Raw genomic sequence first — 21,387 nt, 5'->3', positions numbered from 1 at the left:
AGCCAAAGAGTGTTTTGCAAACAAAACATCTGTTAAATGACAGACAATCTCAGCCTGTGAGTGCTGCATCACTGAATCCCAGGGCAGGGGATTCCCTCGAGGGAGCCCGTTGCACCCACGCTCCTGTTCCTAGAGATGTGCTAACATCTGACAGTGATACGTACTCATGCTGCACTGCCAAAAGTACTGACTCTATTAATGGATAATACTGAAGTTCCTCTTTTATCCCATGACAAAAAAGCCTGTTCAGAATCCAACGTGCGAGGGTAAATTCACGCTCCCTCAAAGCCAGTTGGAGTTTTGCCATCGACTTTGATGGGGCCAGGAGTCCATCAATCATGTCTTATGGATAACATAATGCAATTTCTTCAGAAAGCCAAACATTAGCTCTGTTGTAGTCAGTTGTAAAACCCATTATACCTGTCCTTCATTTAGATGAAAATTTGACTCACTGTCTTCAATGGGCCAAGGTGTAACTCTCATACTAGTGCCTGCTCTTCTCCATTGCAAATCTGTTGTGCTGCCTGATCTTAGAGGCAGTTCAACCATCCAGTTCTGCAATGCCCCATTCAAGCAAAGCTCTTTAAAAATTATGTACTGATAGGGCAAGAATCTTTAATTTGGATACAGAGAATTAAGTGAAGTCAAATATAGTGATATTTAAGTGTAATAGGGAGTCTAATGGACATCAGTGTTCTGCTACTAACCTGTCATCTTAAGCAGCCAGTCTGGTATCTAGGAAAAAGATCTTCAGTGTACCTTTAAAGCAATTAATTTAATTTAGAAGACTGGAAATGTGTTTGTTGAAGTTAAAAATTAAGAAAAACCCAAATATAGTGAAAAATGAGTATTTTAAAAACCTAAACAAAAAATAGTAAGATCTATCATGTGGGTAAAACTGTAAATTATTTGTCATCGCAGCATGTGAAGCTGTATTGAATGGGGAAAAAAAAAGTTACTGAATGTTACCTGAAATAGATATATGAATATACAGTCTTCAGAATGGCATTATAATTAACATAGTTAATAACTCAGAGGTGAAGCAAGCATTTGTTTAGTCATTGTTAATTCAAGTCTAGAATAGTTCAGGAGGTTGAGACATGTAAAATGGAACACACAGCTCCTTATGAGTCCTGTAGCAAAACTAAACAGCTGAGAACAAACTACCCGAGAGAAAGAGTGGGGCAGCAGCCCCACTAGGTGGGTGCCAGCAGCAGAAGGGGTGCAGGGGGCAGGTGGCTTGTGCTAAGCCAGGAACCAGGTTTCAGAGGAGAAGGGGGTCCCTTGAGGAGGTGGGATCAAGGGTGCAAGGGCTTGGGAACTGCTGCATCATGTTCAGTACTGGACTTGCACGTTACACACCAAAAATGGTAAAACTTCAACAATTGGTGCCATAAACTGTCAGTAGGCAGTGCTGCTGCAAGCAATACGATGGGTGTGAAGGTTATAGCTATAGGAGCTATAGGGTTTTGATTGCATTAAGATTTCTGACCTCAGCTGGGTCACAAATTTAACTCTGACAAGACAGTAGAAATGACATTTGCATCACTACTGACAGTGGTGGCACTTCAGCAAGTGACTCACGAGTGTTGAGTTCTTTCACTCTTAATGAAGTTTGACTACTTGTTTCTTTTTGTGTCCTGTAATGATGTTATCTGTCAAACAAATTAAAAATCAGGGAAGACTTCAGCTCCCTCCCCTTCTTTTTATTTTTTCACGTTCGATTGATTTTTTTTTTTATTATTTCAGGTGAGCTTAGATTTTTTTCCCCACTCAGTTATTCTGATATGATCGGTTCAGGGGGCTGAGCTGCAAAAAATAACCACATTGCTAGTTCTGAAGTCTGTATACAAATACAAGAAAGTGTTTGTGCAGTGGGGACACCTGGCTTTAAGAAGAGATTTAGAACATAGGTGTTTTGAAAAGGTAAGTCAGTAATACCACAGGCAAACAGATGCACACGTTAGCAGGGAAGTTGCTTGCTTACCTTATTTCAGGCATTATAAATAATTTTGTTGATGACCCTGAAAGCTGCTTCACTGCTTCATAATAATTGTTTGGGGATGGCAGCATAAGGTCCTGTAAAGTGGAGACAGGAGGAAAATAACAGATTTTGTTTACTCTTTTATTTGTATTAAGATGGTAAGTGAAATTCTGTGTTTTTAGAAGTAAAGGATTAAAAATACATTATCCTTTTTATATAGGTATTAATAGCAGCATATCTGCTCACTGGTGCTGTTGGTGTGGAAGTCTGGCAGAAGCCTTTCCTGTTTGGTTATTACATTACAGACGCATTAGTAATCTTGCTGATAGGTAAGTGTCCAGATCCATGCAAAACTGTACTGCTTTTTAAATTATTTTGATTAGGTATTTCTTATATTTCCTTCATTTTTTTTTCCTTTTCTAAGTGTTGTCTAGTCTAGAACCCACATGGATAGAGCTGATGAGGGCTAATGCTGGAAAACTTTAAAAAAGTAGATAATTTTGGAAACACTTTTCCTCACTGAATTACTGTCTGTTGCACACAAATAATACAGAAAGTGTTCGTTATCAGCATTCGTTATCAGTGCTGTGTGCTGGCTGGCTGGCCCTCAAAGTCTGAGGAACTCCTCGTATCACTCAGGTAAAATGTTGCTCACATTTACATATATTGTAACTTTAATGTTTTGGCCTGCAGCACACTATGCTCCAAAACATTATGGATAGAAGGAATAAAGGCGTTATTTAAATAATCTTCGGAGGTACGACTGTAAATCTGAAAAAGAGCCAGGTGGTTTCTAAGCTCCTCTTTAGAATTATTTTCCAAACAGAAGTGATGCATTCTTCGTACATAGGAATAGTCTATTTGCTCACTCTTTGATACTGTTAGTGTAGTTTGAAATAAGCATCAAACATTTTTCAGCTGCTACAGCTAGACTGAGAACAAGAGCAGTTATATTTCACTGAGTTAAAAACATGGTAATCTTAGCTAAAAATATGCTTATGTGAAACGTCTTTTGATGTGTTGCTTGGAAGGTGAAGAAATCAGCATATAAATTATAGGGATTTTTTTATAAGCATACAAGTAATGAAAAGAGGGCACCAAAAGAAGTGTTTGACTCAGGCGGTCTTGCATCCCAAGTAACGTCTTCAGTCCTTGAGCCAAGTGGAGAGCTTGGATATAGGTGCTCACCCAACGTTGACTCTGACTAGGAGCTATCTGAGCATTTGGGGGGGGGACGACGAACTTTTGAATCCACTGCATTGACATGTGCTCTCACCACCCTTTCCCATGGGGAGGTCTTCAGCAGGTACCACCTCCAGCCTCAGTGCTGCTTCCCAGAAGTCCCACATTGGAAAGGACCCTGCATCCGGGCTGTGCTTTCTATTAGCGGCGTGTACAAGGACATGGTTTTGATAGTCCTTTGTGCTTTACCCAGAGCATAAAATTGACTGCATGTGACCAAGGTTGTACAGTTTGGGGTTTTTTTTTTTTTTTTTTTTTTTTTGTGTGTGTGTGTGTGTTTTGTTTTTTTTTTAGCAGACGCATTTTAGGCATTCTGAGGAAAAGAAAGAAAGGAAGATGAAAAAAAATGGTTGCATTTTCAGTAGTCGCTGAGTTATTCAGCGTGACAGAGGTGCTATACCATGCCCTCTGGTGGCTGGCAGGGCATTGAGGGATAGGGAGTGACTTGTGCACTGGAAGGAGCACCGCATGTCCAGGAGAGATGGATGCTGGCTCACCCAGATGTGACAGGTTAGGCCTGCGTTGGCTTTAAGTACCAGCATGGGCTGGTCCATTGAACACACTCCTTCTGTGCTACCCCCCTCGCTGCTTTCGTTCCTGTCATTAAGGCACGTGACAGCCCATTCAGTGAGTGCACTGATGGCTTCACTTGTGCTTGGGAAGCCATGGATGAAGGTTTAATTCAAACTGTTCAACACGTTGGGCAGGTTTGTGGTAGGGAAGCATGTCCATGTCATCAAATCTGCAGAAGCGAGTATCCTTTTTCATACTCTACCACAAACAGCTGCAAAGCAAGGTTTGATGGACTATTCCATTAGCATTAGAAAGAAGTACTGCTTCTGCCTCATGTGGTACACTTGCATGAATGGATCTGTGAGCAGAGAATTGAGTATTTCTTCCATCATTGTCGCAAGCAGAGTAGGCATAAGTAAGAGCCGAAAGATTTCTTTAAAACATTGTCTCTTCCACACTATCCACAATGCCATTAATAGGGCAACTTTTGCAGCTTAATTATAGTTAAATATGGGTTTAAAATATTCAAGAAATGATCTTGGTTGACTCTATGTTACAAAGTTGTCACAGTCCTTAGTAAATGTCTTAAAACCAGACACCAAACTTAAATATTAAAAAAAACCAGAATCCTTCCGCTGAGGATCATGCTGATTCAGAAAGCACTGCCGTTTCACCACAGGTTTGAATCTCAGCTCAGCAATAGTGATTGAGGTGGTTATCATTGGATAACCTGCGTGCACTGAATATGGATGTATAAAGTTTTCAGAAGCTTGCAGTAAATTGCAGGACCCCACTGTGACTGCAGAAAAAGCATCGGTCTAACCTACGCCAAGGGCTGAGCAGCCAGGAAGATCAAATTATTCCCTCCCTTAGAGAGGCTGCAGCAAGTGTGTCTTGCTCAAGCAGATCCATTTGTATCAGAGAGCCCACTCTCTGGCATGCTCAGTTAAATGCCTTTGTGGCTAGTTAAAAAACAAAGGGATGTAGTGGGCCTCTGATTCTTTTTACAAGTTAGTTTCCCAGGACCCTCAGAGGAGCCATTAAACTGTAACTGGCTGTCCTTAACCATCTGATGGCATTTAGTAGTCACTAGTGGTCTTTCTAAGAATGAACCTGTAGCTGCTCCATCAGTACTTGGCAGAGGTTTTGCATGTCGTTTTGTGCTCTTACTGTTCTGTACACAACGGGAGTTCAGCTGCTGAGCCGTCACTTCTCTGAGAACAGCTGGGCTTTCGCTAGTACCTTCTGTAGCGGGAAGAAATCCAAACGAGATGCAGAAGAGTGGAGTTTTTCAGATGTCTTTCCTGCAGTTTCTGGGGGGAAAAAAAAAAAGCCCATGTATAACCTAAGGATGAACTCTGCAAAAGCACCTCCTCATAGGAAGCTGTGGTATCACCAGGTGACATTCACTCACTGAAAATAATGGAATTTTTATCAGGTGCCAGAACACACAAAGATATACATAAAAGTACATCAATACCAGTGTTTAGATTAGATGTTTCAGGAAAACCTCCAAAGAGAGAGCTTTACATATGTCCCTGGGAACTGTCTAGCACACTGTGAACACCTGTAGGCAGGCCAAGTCTTGGGCTGCTGAGCAGTGACCTCGGAGGACTCCCCTGTGAAGCAGAGACACTTTTGCATGCTATTTTATGGGTTTTTTTCAGCCAGCCAGCAAACAAACCCCCACAATTTTCACAGGCAGTGAATGCGATTCCATCCTGCAGCTCTAAAACACACACCTAGCTGAACACTAACCAAAAGAAGGTGTCCATTCTCCAATTTCCAGAGTGTCTTGCCCTGGCTTCTAGGCAGAAATGACTTTTCTCTCCTGGTGTAAAAGTAGCCAGACCTTTCTAAAATTATGTGCCTGTGTGCTCAGCTGAAACTAATTACTTCTGCTCTCAGCAAGGCTCCTGTGAATGACAGTCCCAAAGCTCTCTTGGGATTTAACCACAATTGTCCCATAGCTTTATCTGGCTAACTAGAGTCCCTTCAAAGGGCAGCACTGGGCTGAGAGCTATCATTTATTTTCACCCCTCTAGGGTATCCTGAATGTCTAGCGTTCCCTGTCACTGTGCTATCAGGTTGAGAACAATATAAAATATTTACAATAAGCATTTTAAAACTGTCAGTTCCCCACATAAAGTCTAGTACCACAAATGATGCTGTAGACTTCATAAGAAGATTTTCACTGACAGGTAAACATCAGTAATTCAGCAGCATTACTAATTGATGATGGTTTCTGTCTCACATTGCAATTAAATGACCTGTAATATGTGACTGTTCTGAATGAAGCATTTCCCATTCTTGGGACATTCATACTTGCTCTTTCTGAGGTGGATTTTGTAATGTCTAATAAAATTTGAGTTCAGGCTGCAACCCTCTCTTCACTGGAGACATTTATATGTCTGTTTTCCTCTATGTGACTGTTCATTTCCATGCAACATACAGGAAATGTCTTTCAATCTATTTGTTCAGAATTGACCAGAGGGCTCAGAAGTTACGGTGTGATGCACAGAAACAAGCAAAGCGTTATCACATCAGCTTCATTCTTTAGGAAGCCAGGTTGAAAAAATGATTTCTGGATGCACAGAAAGATTCCTGTTCCTCCTCCTCCTCAGTATTAATTGCAACCCCAAGAACAGGCTTTGTGGTTAAATGACCTCTAAAGCATGGAGGGGATATGTTGTACTTCATCAGTGTATGGCACATGGGGCAGACAGTTCTGTAATCCAGACATGGTGGCACACTGGAGTCCATTGTATCTGGCGAAGAGTGCCCAGATCTGGCTACTGAAACCCGTGTCAAAGCTGAGACAAATTTTCAAAGTACAGGTTTGAACATGAAATGTGAATGGAGTACTAACATCTGTCAGAGATCTGAAACTCGGACTTTCTTTTTGAGATGGGGCCAAAGCATTCAGAATTTTTTCCTATGATGTGTATTGGATTGGATTGGATTGTGCTGACTTTTGTAGAGTGTGTGTTCCTTAAGGTTCACTCCTTCTCTGAGCTACTAAAGTATATAAAAGAGGGAATAAATACATAAATGAAAACATAACAGCAGCAAAAATCTAATTATGAGACCAAGCCGCAACTTTTGAAACACACCAAGTATTTTAATTCTGTCATAGTGGGAAAGAACAGTTAAACATGTAAAACAGCACCTTGTCCTTAAACTGTGTCCTGTATCCTATGTATCAAAGGAGGACAAAGAAGTCCATGCAGCACATAATTATACAACAGTCTGCCCTTTTTTCACTGCCACAAAATGTTTAGAAGGCGAAACAGCCATGGTCTGACACTCACATTTCTTTGGTTAAGAATGGATATTTTTTTTTGTCCCTATCAGTGTTAAAGTAGAAACGTACCCATAATTTGATGTCTGAGTATCTCTGGAAGTCCTTAAAGCTAATCCTTAGCAGGACATTTATCTCCTATAAATCCATTTGGCATATCTGCACCACAGCAGGTGGGCAGATTTCTTTTGGCTGGAGCAATCTGAACGTGGTCCTCAACCTCTGCTCCAGGGAGCTGCTGCTGCACGAGCAGCCTGCTCTCTCATACTGGTCTTGGAAAACTTGTGATCCTGTAAGCCTCCGTAGCAAGATCACAGGGTCTTTTTAAAGCAAAGCAAAGCAGCACAGCGATCACAAAGTCAACTCAAGTACATTTCTGACAGTGGAAGGAATTTTTCATATATTACTTATAAATTGTTTCTGCCTCATAAGTAATTCTGTGGTGCTTTCCTACAGTTCCCATTGCAAAGTGGCTGATGGTTCTGCCTTGCTGATGGGCAGTGGAATGATGAAATGTTAAGTGATGTGTTTTCAAAATGTTATCACTCCGACAGGCCTTGACTAGCTTTGTTTGAAAAGGGTGGGTAACGTGAGTTGGCTTCTACGTGTCTGTCACCCATTGAACATTTATTAGAGCAATGTTGTGACAGATTGTACGAGACTTCGTTGAAGTAAAGGGTGTGAAATACTCACCTGTCACTAGATATATATATAAGAGGCAGATGAGTTCATGTTTGGAGTAACTCATCTGAACCAGTCAGAACAATAACCCAGAAAACCAGAGCACTGAAGGCCAGAGGCAGAGCAGTGTCATGGGATGCTAATTACAAGTGGGAGTGGGTTCGGTGGTGTTAGCAGTGAGGAGTCATTTCATGGGTAGTGGGAGCCCCAGAAGATAGTTGAACAAGGGAGCTCACCTGGCAGGGTCCTTCTGGGAGCCAGCCTGGGCTAGTCAAATAAAGGCACCTTTTCTCTGGTGCTCGATTCTTGCGTGCCCAGAAAAAGAGAATGATGAGGACATGCTGTGTGAACAGGACTACATGAAAGAAGCATCTACATCCATAAACTAATTTCCCAGTCTACAATAAATCCCGCCAAATGCTGATTGTTAGCTTACAGCTCAGTTCAAGAGAGATAAATGCAGTGTGTACTTCCTTAGACACTGAAAATAAGCTGTAAAATCAACAAGCCTGATAAATGCATCCCTTTACCATCTTTGTACTCAAGAAGTATCTTAGATGCTGAACACCCAAAACATACATCAACTTTGTGTGTGAAGACAGTGCTCATGTTTACATTGTGCTCTTAATCCCTGTTTCATACTGTGTAGATCTGTTTGGGTGTATTTTTCATCCATCCTTAAATTGCTTAATGTATTCAGACTTTACAGGCTCGACTAAGTCTGAAAATTATATACTAATTTTCTAAAGTTTTTTTCATTACTAAGTGGTCCTAAATTTGCCATTTTATGTAATAATAAAACATAATTTATAGTTAGTGGACATCTCAGTAGGCAATTATCTGTTTGCGCAACCAATTAAAAGAGTTGTCTTCTCAAGGCATGCCTGAGAAAATCACACTCTTCCATAAAAAGCTGCTGTTCCAGTTACAAGTGCTTCTGCATGTTCTCCTTTAGATGAAGCCTGCTTTCAGGCATTGATCGGTGTGCTAAACATTCACTGCATTAAGATATTTTCATGTATCTAGCTGCTCTAAATGTGGAATAAATTTGAAAAAAAAAAACCAACATGGAGAAAGTATTTAAAGATTTTTTCAAGCTAATATTGAGGCCTAAATATTTTTAATCCTAGTTTTCTCGCCTAGTGGCAAAGAAAGGTAAATGATGTATTTGACATCCCATTTCTTTAAAGCAAGCATTGACTATGATGAATTATTAAGCTAGAGCTAAAAAGGCCAAGCAGTACACTGAAGAAGGCCATGTGGCGGTGTGGGCAATTGAAGAATGAGAGGAGGGTGATCATATTTTGTTTGTAGGCTGAAATGCAACTACAACTGCCTACTGTTAGAGAGTTGATTTTTACAGAGCTCGTCTTCTGCCATATGCCCAGGAGAAGGTCTGCACAGACCTCCCTCACTGCCTCCCAAGTGGGAGGATGTTTCACTGCTCCCGGGGAGTCTTGTTTGGGGGGAAGCATGGGGAGATGGAAGGATACTCTCCTGATCATATTCTTACAGTTTCCAGTGCAGCATTCACCTAAAACTGAATCCCTTTCAGTATTGCAGTATTGCACTGTCTTATTTTTAAACTTTTAACTGTCAGGAAGAGTTTATTCTTAACAAGTAATATTTCAATGCTTTTCTTAGGACAGTGCACTTGTTGGGAACTTACCAACAAATGTGATTTATGATAGCAAAGGTGGGGAGAAGTTAAACAGCCAAGATAAACATTGTTCTTCCTCTGAAGCAGTATAATTCATTAAAAAATAGTGGTTTAGGTGTCTTAGCTACCTACCTGGAGTTGCTTCTTTATTTAGCGGTGTTTACAGTCTGTGAAGTTTGGTGTATAGAGGAAACTGGCTACCTGCGATAGGCTTTTTCACTCTGTCTGCACACCAGTGTGGGGCTCTTCTGTTGGTTACTGAAATAGCATTTTCCAGAACTGACAGTAGCATCAGCAGTTCGTTTCTGGCTGTAACCTCTCTTTCTCTACAACAAGCAAGTCTGCATTTTGCAGAAATGCCTAAATTAACTCAGGTACAGCAGCCACAATAAGTAACTGCAGTGTGTCACAGAAACATAACCTGGCTGTCTGCAGGTCTTCAGTAGTCTCTAGGGCACAGTTTACAATGCCCTCATGTAAACAAACCTAAATACATCGCTGTTAGTCTAGACTGACATAGGGGACAAATCTACTGTGGTATCCATCACTTGCTAGCTTTTTTTTTTTTTTTTAAATTCATTCAGCAATATGACACAAGTAACATCTTAGTGTTTTGGAGCTGAATTTGAAAGCACCAAATGAAATCTAAAGTTGTCACTCGAAGTGATAGGAATTATCTTTTCAATCCCTTTTACACACATGTATATGTAAAAATATGTATGCCTGTGTGTGTATGTATCTGTGTGTTTATATATGTGTGTATATATCTATTTGGAAAAGAAGGTGTACCTTCATTTCTGACATGTCTTTAATCCTGAATTCTTGAATGCATTAGGTTTTGTTTGGTTGTTTGTTTTTTAATATGGACAAAATAATTCCTGATAAAGAGCTTTGCAAATGCTTATTTCTCTGAAAAGGGAGTCAGGATAGTGCAAGGCAGAGGACTGACCATAGGATTGTACCTAAATCCGAGGATTTGGGCTTGATACCTTCAGCCTAGCGTGACACAAGAATTCCCTGTGTGTATCTGTGCCACCCATCTGTGCTTTAGTATTTCTGCCTTTAATACTGGCCTGTGTTCTTACAGTTGGGTCTCAGAATGCAAATGAGCTGGAAAATGGGGGAAAATATTAAAGGAGGAATTAAAACCCACTGGAACAGCAGTCATACTTCTAAAAAACACTTGATGAGTTCTATTTTCTGCAATGTGTTAAAAATGTCTGGTACACTAAACTTGTTTTCTTAATGATTTTAAGATAAAATCTGTGCTTTTATGACATACATAAATAAATAAATAAATAAATAAATAAAAGCTCCATCATCATCACTTGGGCAGTGCCTGTGTGGCTGAGCACCAGAGAGGAGAGGCAGCAGTGGCTTTGCTTTCCAGGCTGCACCTTTTGTTCCCTGGACCAGCAGGGAATGGCAGCAATGCGGAAGCAGCAGTTTAGCTCCTGGGCACAAAGGGATTCTTGATGCCAATTAAAAAGCAGACTTAATGAGTACCAAAAGCAGCCCCTAATCCAGGCCTCCTTAGCTAAAAAAAGATGGGAAAGCAACATGTTGTAGGAAATGATGGAATTTTGAAAATCCCAGAAGAAAGAGGGGAACACCCTTTGCCTTCCCTACCGCATCCTCAGCTCTCGCTCTGCTAAAGCTGTATAAAAAGCTGTATAAAGATACAGAGGAGTCACTGGTGTAACTGCCCCATTCGGAAAGTGGCTTTTAGCTAGCTGGGGGATTGTTTGTGGTCAGTGTGTTATTTCTAACTAAAATGGCACTTCATAAAAATAACAAATTGTTGGCAACCATTGCTCTTTGAATTCTATTTCTAGTTCTAGTCTCTATTTCTGTTCCTCTCGGTTGCTTTTCTCCTAACAAATCAACCTTCAGGATTGCAGCAGGAAATTTAGATTTAACCTCAAGAGTCAATGTTTTGTCTCATGTCTGCTCTAATGTGATACAGATGTTGGAACTGCTGTACGTAACTCAAGATTTTATTGAACTAGCCCTCCCTGCCTAATAGAAAACATAGCTAACCGGAGCACACATTAAACACAGATCATTCTGAAGGCACTAAGCTTGCGAATTTTAGAAATATATTTACAGAATAGTTGGGCTATTACTTCAATTGGACATCCTTCTGCTGTTTGGTACACATTTTCTGCTACGGTAAAGAAGCAGAGCCCTTTATCTTGTTTGTTTTAGAAAGCAAAACCAAGGAGTAAACATGTAAAAATGCAATACCTGAAATTATTTGCAAGCTGAATATTCTTTTTTCCCAGTTCTTTGTTTCCTCCTCTTTAAAAGATAATCAGAAAGACTGGAGAAATAGATTATCCACTGCATTCCTTTTTCCTTCTGTTTTCTAACAATCCTGATCTCCGCTATTTCTGCTTTTTTAGTTTTCATTCTTTTGAGTTGCCACTCTGGCCAGAGCATGCTAAACACTTGGGTATGTCTTTGATGAGAACTGAAGGGTAAACACTGAAATTTCTTAAGAGTCTGCTATGCCATATTAGTCCCAGTACAAAGTCATCTGAAATAAGTTTTTTTCCTCTGCTCGTTCTTATTTTTCCTCATTTCTAATAATGAGATTAAAGTTTGCTACTCTTCTGTACAAACTGTACACCGTGTTTTGTAAAGGAGATTTTTTTTGAAGGTAAAAACAGAAGGTTTACAACATCAAAGTACTTTTCTTTCCCATAACAAAAGAGGAATTATGTATTAATTTAGTGCATCAAAACTAATCCTCATGCCTTATAATATAAAAGCTGAGCAGAAATATTCTACCCAGAGCAATGTGCAAGCAGCAAACAGACCAGGGAAAAAAAACCCCTTGATGCACAGAAAGCAGGGAAAAACCCAAACCAACCCCAAAAAGCTCTGCAGGGAAATGCATGGCAAATGGGTGTCATAGATTAGAAAAGGATTTTCACCAGTTAGGCTCACTAATACTGTTGCTTTTTTGCTTAAACCTTGAACTTCCACTTCTTGCTCGAGGTCTTCTTTGACCCTTGGGTGGGCCAATGTATTTGGGATGTGGGTGTTAGATGGGGTACAACTGGGTCTTCAGGCAGCTGGTGATGCCAGCAGCAATGCAGACAGACACAGTGTTAGCAAAGGCGAATTCCTTGTCCTTCGTGGGTTAAAGCTGAGCTCCAGAAAGATCACAGCTGTATTTAAAAAAAAACCCAACAGTAAAACCCTCACTCATTCAAATGAGGGCCATAGCATGAAAATGAATTCATTTCAGCTGTTGTATCAGCAAAGCAGATCATTAGTTGGACCTTAGTATTTTGAACTATAAACCTGTTATTTACCTGGTAACGGGGGCAGCGCTGTTTGAGGTTAATTGACTTTATATATTCCATTGCAAAGCTTTTGGTGTCAGACTTGGGTTTTTTCTACATGAGCAGAGAGCAGCTCATGCAAAACGGGGCTGTGATCTTTCCTGTGTCCAGCAGAGGAACCTGTATGACAAATAACACATCCTACCTACTAACTACATTATCCTTTTTAAAAATCTTCCTGGTCTTCTCACTCATTGCACAAGAAAGTCTGTAACAGCAACTATTTCTAGCAGCTAACATTTGGAAGAATAAGGAAGGTTTTATTATTGCCTAAAACCTCCAGACTCCATTCATATCCTGTAATGAGTACAGGAATATCAAGTCATTTTTAAAATAGCACACTAGCTCTGTTATATGAGAAAACTCTGACGTCATCAGTGTAGCAGGACTGTAAATCATTACATATGAATCTTTTTCTCTTCCAGGCTTCAGTTTATTTCTTTCATTTCCACAAACACTGTACAACATTCACAGGTAAGTTAATTAACATTGAATAAATTCTATCACCTCCCATTTAATTGTGTATATTTAACTGTTTCCTCACTTGAGATATAAATGTAATGCTTGAAGTAGCCTAGCTTCTTTCAGCCAGATGCTGTCCTGATAATGTAGTAAAAGGTTTTCCTGGTCAGTTTTGAGAATCTGACTGATTCCTTTTCCATGGTTACAACTCCTCTCCTTTTCCTTTCACTTGCCATTCTCCAGGCAGTCTCACACTGGTCCTGCATAGCAAATTAATGAAAGCTCTGTAGTTATAAACACCGCATTTTATTTGCAGTCAAATGTGATTTGTAACTTCTACCTGCACGAGGTAAAATTCTGTAGCTGATCATCCCGCATGCCATGAAGTACTTCATTTCTTCCAGATCCTTCTGTAAAACTCTCCTCTGTATGAAGTCTGCAGATCAGGCTAGGCAGGTGGCAAGCTGTGATTACATCTAAGAGTTGGCTTACTCCACCTAGGAATTTTATACATGGTTAGTTTATACTCCAATGGCCTATTTTTATAAATGCTGCCTGCCTTCCCCTACTATTTCCTAGCTCATTTCACTCTTCTGTCACATCAGGTCTCTCAGATACTAAGTGTCCTGGAGGAGGGATTGTCACTGCCTGTCTTCAGCAATTAGTGGAAATCAGTATTAACATTTAACTTTTGGAGATACTATAAGACAATAACTGATCGCTCCTGCACAGCCCTTTTCATACCACAGTACTCAATATAGTTAATAAAAGCATGAATAGCCCTGAGTTTGGGGCAGGCAGAGCGGAGCGGAGGGGCAGGAAGTGTGGGGCAGGAAAGGCTGAGGAATCACAGAATCATGAATAATTTAGGTTGGAAAAGACCTTTATGATCATTGAGTCCAACTGTAAACCTAACACTACCACATCCACCACTAAACCATGTCCCTCAGCACTACATCTACCTGTCTTTCAAATACCTCCAGGGATGGTGACTCCACCACTTCCCCATACAGCCTTTTCCAATGCTTGACAACCCTTTCAGTGAAGAAAATTTTCCTAATATCCTCCCTAAACCTTCCCTGGCGCAGCTTGAGGCTATTTCCTCTTGTTCTATCACTTCTTGCAAAGAAATGAACATTTCCTTATTACAATTCATGTACTCTGGAAAAGCAGACCCGTAGAAAGGCTGGGCTTTGGGGCAGGGAGCAGCAGCAGGAGAGGGCTGGGGACCAGTGGTGCAAGGGACTCTGGTTGGGGGAAGACTGGGAGAAGGAGGACAGCATCTTGGGCACATCAGTCCCTGGCAATAGCATCATTTGCCCCGATGAATGTTTATATTTTTGCTTTCTTTTCTCTCATGTTAGGACTTCTGTTTAGTGTTTTCCTTTTCAAGTCACCATTTGACATAGTTTCTCTCAAGCCTTCCGGTGGGTTTATCATTCCTCTGAACAGAAGAACACAGTAATTCTAAACATCCCGTCAGGGTTGCTTGAAGGATGCACACACAAGCTATTCGGTGATAAGGAATTTGAATTTTCCAATCATCTCCTCTCTTTCTTCATCCTGCTGCCTGTTCTCAGTTGTTATTTTATCAGAAGAATATTATTTTTTTGAATGAGAAAGGTATTTATTGGATTTTTGTCTAGCTGTTTCTATAAAAATAAATGTTCAGAGACATTTCCCATTCCACTTCAAACATAGAATTGCTCTTCTGAACTATTGATATGAAGAAATGGTTTAATGATAGTGAACGTAGTAAATTAAACCTCCCACTCCTTTTATAATCTGTCAATGAGCTTTGCCCGAGTAAGAAAGATGCAAGATAGATGCAAGAACTCTTGATCTTACAGTTACGTTTTTCCTAGCTGACAGAAAATAGTCATTTACTACCTTTAATAGTACTACCTTTAAAAGACAGCTTAAAATATCCAAGAAAACACAATACATCATTAATTTTCCTGTTCTCTAATTAGCACAAAAAGCCCCCCCGTTAGGCTGTGCTTTGGAAACAGTGCAGGACTGTCTAGCAGCATCACCTCTAGACCTAACCAACAGCAATGCCTGCCAACCATGTGTTGCCACTGAAAACGTGGGCTGTACTGGCTGAAGTAATTTCATGCCTCATGCCAGAAGTCTCATCCTCTAAAAAATATATATTTTGAATTCACCACAAGCCTGCATGGTGTGCATTTGGATGAGAACTACAACAACAGAGCTACTGCAGCTCGCTTTGTGTGTAATGACGAGCTGGTGAAGTTGACCAGAAGCTATGTGAATAAAACTATGTAATTTTATCCCAGAAATAAATGTTACTTGGGTATCTTACAATTGCTCATAAAATGTCTGGGTGTCTAGCACATTTGCACAGGTAGTTGTGTTGCAAGATGAATTCTTGTGCTGTGTTTAGGCTGGAGTTTGAAGTTAGATATAGAATGAATAAAATTTCTTACTCCATAAAATTATTGTATTTATTTACAGAGCACATTTAAAGAAAACACTGAAGAATGATTCTTTGTATGAAGGACTTCTACCTCTTGTGTCACCTCTGTTGCTGTTCATTCTTCTTACAGTCTGGGTGGTTTTATCTCCAGGCAACATATTAGCAAAGCAACCAAGATTGTTTTTATGGATGGTTGGGGTTGCTTTCTCAAACGTTATTGTAAGTATGTTTGCGGTGGTGGTATTATTTAGCGATAGCTTTCTGTTTTTATGTGAATAAACAGAAGGGAACAGAAACTGTAGTTAAAAAAGCAGAATCACACTGCTCCTCTACCTCTGTGTTACCCTTTTGTGTATAGAAATACACCACAGCACTTGTCTGGACGCTTACAGTACCACAATACCTACTCTACTACAGCATCACATTTTTGTGAGGCTTCTTTTTTTTTTTTTCTGGGGAGTTTATGACAGCCCTGGGGAGGCCTTACTTCTAGAAAGATAACAGATATTCCCCAAAACATAGGCAGGACTGGGGACTTGTCTAAAATAAAAGAAAGCTCAACACAAGCATTGATTTACCAGCAAGAGTAGGAGGGTTGTAGCCTTCACCTGCTGTTGTGCCCATTAGCGTGGTACATGCATTCCTGTATCCTACATCTCAGCTGATCCCGCATTTTCCCATCCCTGTTCAGAAGAAGCATTTCTTAGGAAAAGACATAAAGAGAAGCAGGGGCCTTGTGATGGCTCTCTACCCACAGATTAGCTTCTCCTCTACCACATCATTATGATGAATTTGCCCCTTTTAATGCCTGTGAGGCAACATAAACCTCTATGAAGTAATAACAAGGGCAGCCAGACAGTAACGCTGAGCACTGCAACTAACCCAGGCCTTTCTTCTCTGGAGGAGGCCCTCTGCCTCTCTTTTTGCCAGGAGAGAGGCAGGGGAACTGCAGCCAAGTAGAGAGGCATTCCTCCAGTTAATGCTAAAATACCCTAAAAGATAGCGACTAGTGTCATTCTAGGAAGATAGTCTCCAACACCATCTAAAATTGTGTCACTGAGCAACGGTCCAACCAGTTTAAAAAGTGGAAGTATTGAAGTGCCTTGCATTATGAGAGAGATCTTGGAAAATGCAGGATTTTAAAAGAGAAAGCATAACCCTGCTAGAAATTTGGATTCAGGAATGGAAAAGAAATCGTAATTGTGGTGTTTGTTAGATGAATCCTATCAATGTATGTTTCTGAGGGTCACAAGTCAAACAGTTCCACTGTAAGGACTTAATTTCACAAAAGTTATGTTCTTTTCAGATGTATAATTTTCGTTGTGTGCTTTTTTCATTGGCTAATCTACCCCTTATTCTTAAGAGAACGATATAGATTCCTAAATGAGAAATACAATTATTTCATACCAGTGGGGAAAGTTGCTTTCAGAGTTTGGCAGATGGCAGGTTCTGCACATACGTCTTAACCAACTGAGAGTAATTGTGGCAGGATGCTTGCAGAAGAAAAATAGTATGGCAAACCAGAAGTTTCTTTCTAGACTGCAGTTTATCAGGCATGGAGTGCAATGCGTATTCTTCAGGCCTTGTTTGTTCTTTTACCAAACATCTACTGCAGAGTTAGATACCCACATGAATTAAAAATGTATGCACATTAGTTGAAATTTTTAACATTTTAAAAGCAAGCATTAAAAATGTATGGGTGTTAGTTGGAATTTATAACATTTTAAAAGTGAAAAACAAGCCTGTATTTCCCTTCACCTTCTCTGGTGCCTTACACACACGCATTTTCCTCCAGCATCAGGGTAAGGCTTCTCAGGGCAATGCTTTTTTCTCCGTGATAGTCTGACATGCTGGATTTTCATTATCTGTTCTGTAAACCACAAACTGCAGCCCACATTTCTCTACCTGCCAGTATCTTGAACTTCTCATGCCTTTGACAACACATTTAGTTGCCCAGCAGATCCCTTGGGCTAGCTGCCAGGTCTCAAACCTGGCCTCGTGGCTGTGCAATGACAGAATGAGTAGGGAAGGCGATGGCCTCCTGGGACTGGGCAGAAAGACAGGCCATTTCCAGCATTTTTGGCTAAACTAAGTAAAAAAGGCCTCTAAGGCCTAAAAAAGAAAAGCTGCTTAGCTGTGAGAGAGGGCTTCTTTCCCCAGCCCCCACAGCCAGCAACAAGACTGCCTATGGGTTGACCACCCGTCTTGCCAAGAGGCTCAGACCTTGCTTTCTGGGTAGTTACCTTGCTTGTAGGGTAACTCTCAGAAATACCCAGTTCTGTGCAAATCACCACGGAGCACAACCATCACAGGTCCCGCTTAGAAAGCCCTCAGAGGCACGTGTTTGAGTGGAGAGTGCAGGTCTGGCAGAGGGGACCTTCATCCATCACCGTTGTGGGATCGCAGTGTCTGACATGGTGGCCGGCTGACGAGCAGGGGCAGCTCAGACTCAGGAGATGCTTCATGAGGAACTTCCCAGGGGAGATTGTAAGAGAGAAGACACTAAGGACCTGTCCTGGGGGACAAACCACAGCTGCTAGAGGTTTAAATTCAGGAGGGCCAGAGTTGCATTGCAAGGTGTGGGCGAGGGGGATGGAAAAGCACAGGGCATAACCCCTTTTCTTTCCACTCTGCCTCTCCATACTCCAGCGCTTTCATCTCCTAATGCTGTTTTTGACTTGCTTATAGTGTGAGTCAGTGCTTCAGGACCAGGGGGAATGAAGAATTGAGGGAGGAGCGCAGAGCATAGTCTATTTTGCAGTCCTGTGATACACTGGAGGTGAATTGCTCCAGACATTAATAAGCAATCTTTATGAAAAATCAAGTACCGTACTTAACATGGTATAATAATGGTTTAAAACAATGTGAAAGCCAACCTCTGGACAGGTGCAATTATTCAGCCAGAAAAATTATAGCATATAGATTGCTTTAGCAATTTCTGATACCCTCTGGAATGATTCCCAAAGGACTCATAAAACTAGTGTTACTCAAAAAATTCATAATCAATACTGATAATGCATTGTAAGCAAAAATATTTACAGTAGGTACAAATGCTTACTTCTTGCATTATTGAAAGTTAATTATTTTTTCATGGTTTATTTTTGCATTCTTCAGCTTCCATACCAGGCAGTAAAGCCAGTATTTTTTCCCTATGGTCAGACTCTTACTGCTGCTGTCATAGGATTTCAGGCACTGCACAGGGAATGAAGTTTTCATGCTTCTACTGTTCTCAGGATACATAAAATCTATTTTTAACCACATTTAAATTTTGATAGAAACTTAAATTGAGAAAATATTTCAGCTGTGCCTAAATTCCTTTTCTTATAAAGAGAATACTGTATATGAGACATTTCTTAAGGAATATAAACAAGGTAAAACACTTAGGTGCACTTAACTGGTTTTAAAAATCTGAACTTCAACTCATTACATTTCAAGAACTCAGGAAAATTAAGCTAATTGCTTTCAGTTAAACAATGCACCATATATTCATTTTTTCTGCCATTCTGTGTGGGATCCCTTTCCCTGGGCCCCCAGCTACATCTCCAGGGAGTCCACTGCCATAATCGAGCCAGGAAAATGGTGGTTTAGTACATAAAGGAGTGGTAGAAAAGAAAAACAGGATTTAAAAGTGGTGTACAGCACCTTCCTTGACTTCTATACAATGAACCAGAATATATTTCTGTCACACCATGTGATTAAAATACCAGTACGCTCTCCCAGTGATTAAGTGGTGGCACATTTGATTTGGGATCACAACTTTACAAGCCGTTGTGAAAGCATGAAGTGTCAAACACACTCCCCTTTTGCGAAGATGTGCTTCAGCTCATAAAGTGGAGGGTGTCAAAACACCGTCTCTAGAAAAGAAGTGTGTAATCTAAATTACTTGTAATAAAGTCCTTTAAGACTTACAGACAATAAGGCAGAAAGGTGTATCTGTAGCAGCCTTCTCACCAGAAACAAGCCTCATTTTGAACTCCAGCCTTGTTTTCCCCTCATTGAAAGCATCTTGCGCGACAAAATGGACGTACTTTTGCTTAGACCCCCGGGCTGACCCAGCGCTTCTCACCTGGCACCTTTTGCTCCGACAGTGCAAGGTGATCATCTGCCAGATGAGCAGCACCCGGCCGGAGCTTTTCCACTGGTTCCTCTTCCCGCTGGCGCTGGTGGTCTACGCAGCCATCTCCGGGCTGCTGGGCTGGACGGAAGAAGCGGTTCTCGCCGTGCTTACCGCCCTGGTCACGGCTGCCCACGTGCATTTTGGGGTCTGCGTGGTGAGTGAGTGCTTCCAAAGCGGCTATGGGAGGGGAAAGCTGCACTGGGGCAGGGAGAAGGATGGGGTCTGGGAACGGTTTCTATGCTATCTAGTTGGGGCAGTGTCTGGGAGGCTGACTGTTTAGTTATGGCAGGTTTTTTCTGTGTATTGTTTTATTTACTAAATTAAAAAAAAAAAAAAAGTTTATCGCAGGCAATGCCTTTTTGCACATGCAGCAACTCCAGTGACTTGAATTATTCCAATGCATCCGAGCGGTACTGGCTTTAAACCCATCACAATCAGAGTATATTTGGACTGGTTTTATGTAGCAGTCAATCCACGTGGCATGAATTCTCCAACCCCTTTTCCCTTTCTTCTTCCTGAGGTTACTTGACTGAAAAAATAGAAAGGTAAAATGAATAGAATTCGTAAAATAAGATTAACTTTGCTTTCAATCTGCAAGCAAAATAGCTGTTCCAGTTTCTAATCTTGTCTTGGCCCTCTATTAACATTTCTCAAGCTGGAGACACAAATGGTTTTCCAGTTCATTCAGTCTTACCAGCACATTTTTGTGTCTGCTAGATACCAGTTTTGTCATTTATTGTCATCTGAATTACTGCTTAAATTAATTTTATCTCAGTTAATGCCCTCTTTTCTAAAGAGCATTGTCAAACAATCCTCAGGAAAGTGTCTTAATGGGCATTTGCTTTCAGACAAAACACCTCACATGGCTAAGATCTCGTTTCACAGGGAATTGGCCAGCATTCTTTTATTTAAGATACACCGTTGGGATGTAAGGATATTTCTTCCTGCCTTTGAAAGAGGCTTTTTGCCAGCAGACATTGGTGTTGTAGTAGATTTTACCCCAGCGCCAATATGGGCCAGACAGGGGAGGTCAGAATGGAAGTATGTGGTCAAAATTCACAGTTGACCGAGGGGGCACAGCTCCATCACGGTTTATGTCATCTGTGAATGTGGTATACAGCAACTTAACTTCCCATCAGTGTGCTGCAGGACCACAGCTCTCTTGCTTGAATACTTGTAGGTGCCCATGTACTAGTAGGTCTCCAAGTACATGAGGACTGTGGTTGCGTCCTTCCCCTTCTGAGCAGGAGAAGAGAGACGGTGAATTGTGAAGCACGTACAAAACTGGTTTCCTAATCTCCGTGATTTCTCTTTAGGGGAGGCAGTTGAGTGAGCACTTGAACATTTACATCTTTTCCCTGAAGAAACGCGTCCAGGAGTGAACATCTGCCCTATGATCAGACTGTTATACTTGACATGGAGATTCGCAACTCTTCTGATGTGATAAATAGTTGGAATTAATCTGATTTAAATAACCAAAGAATAGAATAGCCCAGATAGCCGAACCACTGCGACAATGAGCTATGCAGCAAGATGCTTCATCTCAGATGAAGATTCCTGTCCAGCAGAGAAGTGTTTCCTGAGTTGTTCTGCTGCTAATATTTATTCTCTTCATTAATGCCATGTTACCAGCC

General features: G+C 40.9%; 1 protein-coding gene across 1 annotated transcript in view; it reads left to right on the top strand.

Moving 5' to 3' along the window:
• Positions 1–21,135, top strand: part of LOC104282979 (ethanolaminephosphotransferase 1-like) — a 40,201-nt gene extending 19,066 nt beyond the window's left edge. Inside the window, exons 5-9 of the mRNA XM_009881118.1 lie at positions 2,205–2,313; positions 13,160–13,208; positions 15,675–15,855; positions 19,725–19,907; positions 21,070–21,135. Of these exons, the coding sequence (XP_009879420.1) occupies positions 2,205–2,313; positions 13,160–13,208; positions 15,675–15,855; positions 19,725–19,907; positions 21,070–21,135 (588 nt within the window). The remainder of the gene's footprint in view (positions 1–2,204; positions 2,314–13,159; positions 13,209–15,674; positions 15,856–19,724; positions 19,908–21,069) is intronic.
• The last annotated feature ends 252 nt before the right edge of the window (positions 21,136–21,387 follow it).

This window comes from Charadrius vociferus, unplaced genomic scaffold, assembly GCF_000708025.1.
Source record: "Charadrius vociferus isolate BGI_N301 unplaced genomic scaffold, ASM70802v2 scaffold23, whole genome shotgun sequence".
NCBI lineage: Eukaryota > Metazoa > Chordata > Aves > Charadriiformes > Charadriidae > Charadrius > Charadrius vociferus.
The sequence above is the reverse complement of the archived record's forward strand: the minus strand, read 5'-3'. Positions and strand labels throughout refer to the sequence as shown.